The sequence below is a fragment of the Babylonia areolata genome, chromosome 18 (assembly GCF_041734735.1).
Source record: "Babylonia areolata isolate BAREFJ2019XMU chromosome 18, ASM4173473v1, whole genome shotgun sequence".
Taxonomy (NCBI): domain Eukaryota; kingdom Metazoa; phylum Mollusca; class Gastropoda; order Neogastropoda; family Buccinidae; genus Babylonia; species Babylonia areolata.
The window spans coordinates 45164474-45170305 of record NC_134893.1 but is presented as its reverse complement, the minus strand read 5'-3'; the positions used below and the strand labels follow the sequence as shown (position 1 = coordinate 45170305).

The window sequence follows — 5832 nt, the reverse complement described above, 5'->3', positions numbered from 1 at the left end:
TCATGAAACAAAAATTGGGCACAAAGAGAAATCTCTCTCACAAACTTCACTACAAATCAGGTTGTGGAATACATGTGCACACATTCACACATTTTTCTTTGTATCCATCATAGACTCACAGAGACACTTGCAGGCAAAGAAAGAAATGGGTTACACTTGGTACATCTGCAGTGGACATATATGTGAAAGGGGAGTTGATCAGCCCTTCCTCTTGTGTTACACTCCCACAAAGACTGTTTCTTCACTGTGTGTATGGTTCTGACAAGAAGCAAAATTTATGCAAGATTTGTAACTGGTTAAATAAAATGAGATTTTTATAGATTCTTTCTCTTTGACTGCTTTGCCTTGCCTTTTGATCTTATCACCTGACACATGTATACAGAACATATACACAAACACTTCCTCCTGCCATTTTCCTTTCACTTTCCTCTCTTTTTTTCTTTGTGGCCTTAGTCTCATGCTGTTCATAAAAATACATCTTTCATTCCTTTTTCTTTTTATCCCCCCCCCCTCCCAACCTCCCCTCCCCTCTCCTCCCCGCCCCCAAGAAAAAAAAAGGTATATAATGCTCCACATGAGACTAATTCCTTTGCCAAAGAAGACAGGAAACAATTATACACAATCCCGTCAGAAGATCTGAAGTCTTAAGAAGAGCGAAAGAGTACCATAAAAACCAGGCAACAGGCCACACGTCAAAGAAAGAATGACAAGAGGGAGCAGCCACAAGTCTGACATGAAAGGAAGAGCAAGAGTCACTACCTCTAACACCAATATTGCCATTATCTCTAAACCAAAAATGCACAGACTTGTTTTTCTTTTTTTTTTCTTCAAAATAGACGAGTCTTTCTGGATCATCCCAAAAACAGTAGGCTGAAGAAATGTGCTAGTTATCGTCATGACCTTGAAGAGGAAATGTGTCACCATTGCAGCAAAACTATGTGTGGTGTGTGCGTGAGAGAGAGAGAGAGAGAGACTTATGAAAAGTAAAAGTACTTAAAAACAAAACCAAAAAAACCCAACAGACTCCAGGTGGATGGAAGTGTTAGTGACTACAGAGCCTGAGAGACAAACTATGACAATGATGTGTGTTTGCATGCTGCCAGTCTTCAAACTGTACATGAATCTTACAGAAAATAAGATTAAATCCTTAAGAAATGAACATACAACAGGCAAAAAAAAAAGCAAAGATACTCAGATTGATGCTTTAGATATGTTTTAATAAAGAACAGGAAGATGCAAAAGTTACTGAATATAAACAAACAGATTATCTAAAAAAAAATTGAACAAACTAATATTCATGCTTTGAAAATATTTTGAAAAACAAAAAAAACAGCAAGATGGATATGTCACAGAATGTAATCACAGACTTGCTTTTTATATCACATGATATATCACAGCAATATTTATGTTTCTCAATGAACAGAACAACAAAGCAGATTATTAAGTGTTAATTACTAAGAGCACACAAACAGTCCTGAAGAAATTACCTTGTCCCTGGCCTAATTCTGTCATAGTTTACAAATTACTTTCTGAAACAGTATGCACAGAAAAAATGAGGAAAAGTCAAAAATAAAATAAAATAAAGGAAGAAGGGTCATGGTGCATATGTTATGGCGTTGCATGCTAACCAAAAGACAGCAGACTGAAATTTTAGGCCCAAAACGTAAACACTAGGCATAGTGGTGGACCATCTTCTGTTTTCTTTTCATGCAACATTCCGTGTCGTAAATCTTCATGCAACATCATTCAGTCTAAGACTTTCAGACATGAAATTCTATACTTTTTTTCTCCTTGTTTTTCAACCAACCACAAAATGAACTACTTTGACAAAACAGATGGCCACTCTGTGGCTGTGTGGGAAGCATACAGGACGTGGAGTGATTACTAAACACCATCACTCAGTGATGGAACCAGTGATGGAAAACTGATGAACATTAGAACACTGCTTGGCTGCTTGTTCTTTTATTCATGATAGCAGTAGGCAGCTAAGGCTTTTGTGTGATCAGTGTATGCTTTTTGAAGAGCAATCTGGGTTTTGTTATTCAGGCGGTCTTCTGTAACCCTTTTGTCTTTTTCATCAGCCTTTCCATGTCATTGAATTCATCACACACAGAGACAAGGTATCATTCTTTGAATATTAACAGGTCAGAACAAAAACCAAAGTTGTTCATTTTGGTGTGGCTCATTGCCTGCCTGATGGCACACTATCTTCTTCCATTATGTAACTCACTTGAAAAAGGTTGTACAAGCGTAGGTCTGTTAAGATGGACAAGTTAAAATGCCCTCATTTCGTTTCTTATGTGTACTGGAATGTATGTGTTTGATTCATTTTCTGTATTTAATATCTTAAGTGCCTGACTCCCCCCAAATACCCCATATATATCCATATCCATTTCCAAAATTCAGTTCCATGATCTCACTAAGCCAACGTCAATGCATTTGGCCTTAAGGGGTGTATTCAGTATACACACTACTTTGTTAATCACTGACACAAATGCCTGAGTTAACCCATGATATCACTCTTTAATTTTTTTTATTTTTGTTCCAGTGAAGTTGAAGTTCACATGTTCAGGTGTCTTTCATTCAAAAATTCTTCACAGATAAAATCTGTTGCAGAAAATTATCTTCAACTCTCAAATCAGATTAATGGTAAAGTATGATACAAATAGGACAGAAGCAAGAACAAATAAACAAAAAACAAAACAAAACAAGCAAACAAACAAAAAACAAAAACAAACAAAAAAACAGCAGTCTATTCTAATCGCAAAACAGATTGATTATAAAGCATGAGATACGAGGGGAGATGATAAAACTGAGTTACAAAACTCTCAGAAACTGGAAAGAACAGTCCGTTTTCTTAGTCATCACTTCACAGGTCAAAGCGAAGGAATCGATCCTCCAAGGCGTTGATCTTGGCAATCATCGCATCACGCACATTGTGCTGTCGCGTGGCGCGCTTGGATGTAACTGCAACACACAAGATGGTGTGAGTCACTGATGATATGACATTACTTGAGATGATGCATTGTGTGGATGTCTATCAAAGGAGAACTGACTTGATTTCACAAAAAAATTTACTTGTTTTCAGTTTTTATTTGCTTTTTTCCATGTCTCATCTATTTTGCCCTCTTTTCCTTTCTTATACACCATTTTTTCTGTGTACTGTCAAAAAAGGACATTTTTCAAAATGTTAAAAAAACAATATGTTTTCACAAGGGGAATGCAGAAACATGACATCTTGTGAGGAGGTAAAACAACAACAACAAAAACTGGCACAGACAGCATTAAAGAGCATAAACATGTTGTTCTTCCACTGGAATCACACAGGTTGCAACAGTGTCAAAGGTCTAAATTTGTGCAGCAACACAAATACATGTCCTGATGTATACAGCTTTGACAGATCGAGCCAGCTGGGAACACCAGCACTGATCGACTCACTCTGTGTGTGTGACTGAGAGAGCATGTTTGTGCGCACACACACATCTTTTTTTCTTCTCTCTCTCTCTCTCTCTCTCTCTCTCTCTCTCTCTCTCTCTCTCTCTCTCTCTTTGGAGCAGATGTGATGCAGCACATATGGACCAGTCAACACGCTTTGACACCACCTTGAAACTGACAAATGTGCACATGCATCTTGTGGTCACTTTCTTTGCAGTTTCTCACTTTCGCCTTCTTGTTTTTTGTTGTTGTTTTTGTTGTTGTTTTTGTTCACCTGCGTTAGGTGCATAATTATATTGGTGTCGTCCGCTCACTTTCTGTCATCCAGCTTTCTTCCCATGTCCTCCATCCCTGCTCCCCACCCTCCCGCCTCTCTCCACTCCTGTCTTTTGGTTTCTCCCTTTTTTGTTCTCTCTCTCTCTCTCTCTCTCTCTCTCTCTCTCTCTCTCTCTCTCTCTCCCATTCACTCTTTCATTTCTCCATGTCTCTGTCTGTCTGTCTGTCTGTCTCTCTCCCATTCACTCTTTCATTTCTCCATGTCTCTGTCTGTCTGTTTGTCTGTCTGTCTGTCTGTCTGTCTGTCTCTCTCTCTCTCTCTCTCTTGTACTCAGGAAACAAATTACCAAATAAGTGCCTCGTTAGAGATAACTCCCAATCAACTCTAAGCTGGTAAGCAGCCAGTTGTGCAAAATAAATGGCTTTGTGTTTGTAAAACTTTTGGAACTTGGTCTCTGACCGAGGACAGGCGCTATAGAAGCATCCATATCAATAACAATGATAATAATAATAATAATGGACATTTACATAGTGCATCCAGAAGTACTGCTCAAAGCGCTTTACATTTCGTTCCCCACTCCCCTCCTCCACAATCAATACCCCCACTGCCCCCTCTACCCACCCCCAAACCCCACACACACATGGAAGCTCATGCTAGAACACACTCATGCAAGTCTATCTATCAATCAATCAGCCAACCAAAACTCACTGTGGCAGTGCTTCTGCAGTGGGAGGAGGGCGTACGGAGCGACGTACTCCCTGGTGTAGAGAGGGCTGGAGGAGGTGGTCCACTCCAGGAAGAGGTTTCTCAGCACGGTGTCCACAGCATCCATGGTGCTCGTCTCGTTCACGTAGATCTTCACCTCCGTCACGTTGAGGTTGTACACCATCAGTTGCTGCTCACAGTACCACCGTACGTGTGTGCTTGTTACTGTGTCGTCCGACTATGACCGCCAGAACAGCAGAGGAGGCAACTGCTGTCCTGATTGCCTGGGCTAACTTTTGTGTGCTTGTTACTGTATCGATAGTCATGTCCGACTATGACCGCCAGAACAGCAGAGAAGGCGACTGCTGTCCTGGCTGTCTGGGCTAGATTTTGATTATACTACGATGGAGAGTGTCTTGCCCAAGTAACATCCCCACTTTCTAGGGCAAGAGGGCATTAGAACAGTCAACCAGTGTTGGGATGGTCTCAGTCCAAAGGCCAACTACCCACCAGGGCTGCAGCATTAAGAGCCAGTGAAATCTTGCTTCTTAGTTTGAGAGTCATAGTCCTCCACAACGATATTGGTAACTTAAAATCGATATTATTACTTAAAGTGGTGCATGAGCACTGAGTAACAGAAAGATCGGACGATAAGATGTATGGTTTCAGTTAATGTGAACATAATCTTTTATCATGAAAATAGTGAGAACCCTCCACATTCTCTGTCTCATAACGTAGTATGTTTCTGACTTTCGATCACAGGTGTAGCCTACTACAATGACGTCATGTGTAGATCCACAAATATATTTTAGTGTCTATTATCAGTATCAAGAATTTTTGAAGATGCATGAAATTCTAGTAGATGGTAATAAGGTTTGACAGGAAAATCAGAATGGCGTTAAAAAAAAAAAAAAGTTTGGGAGTTTGAAAGTGAAAGGTCTGCATGAACCCTGCTTGATTGCTGTGTATATGTTAAACCATTTCATGAATATGACCCATTTACTTTCTTTCTTCTTCTTCTTTTTTTTTTTTTTTTTTTTAAATCATTTTCTGAATGTACCTCCAGTGTTGTTCTCATGGATGTAATGTCGTTGTCGTCATGGATCCAGATGTTGGCCACACCCTCATGGTGAGTGGCGTACAGCATGTTGAGAAGCTCAGCCACAGGGGACGGGTTGTCGGTCTGTGGGTACATTTCTTCCTCCACGCTGTTCTTGGGGTCTGGGCGGAACTTGTCTTCAAACATGTTCACTGAAGGAAAAGGCGAATATATATTGCTACAGGAAGGAAAAGGAGAATCGCTACAGGAAGGAAAAGGAGAATCGCTACAGGATGGAAAAGGAGAATCGCTACAGGAAGGAAAAGGAGAATTGCTACAGGTGTCAAGTGTCGGAGGTCTTGGTTAAAAAAATTGT

General features: G+C 40.1%; 1 protein-coding gene across 4 annotated transcripts in view; it reads right to left on the bottom strand.

The window, feature by feature from the left end:
- Positions 1 to 1196: 1196 nt before the first annotated feature.
- LOC143292830 (uncharacterized) overlaps positions 1197 to 5832 on the bottom strand; it is a 33298-nt gene continuing 28662 nt past the window's right edge. For all 4 annotated transcript variants that reach the window (XM_076603443.1, XM_076603445.1, XM_076603442.1 and 1 more), the window contains 3 exons: positions 5478 to 5668; positions 4421 to 4607; positions 1197 to 2967 (listed from right to left, as the gene is read on the bottom strand). In XM_076603443.1, the coding sequence (XP_076459558.1) occupies positions 2870 to 2967; positions 4421 to 4607; positions 5478 to 5668 (476 nt within the window). In that variant the 3' untranslated portion in view covers positions 1197 to 2869. The remainder of the gene's footprint in view (positions 2968 to 4420; positions 4608 to 5477; positions 5669 to 5832) is intronic.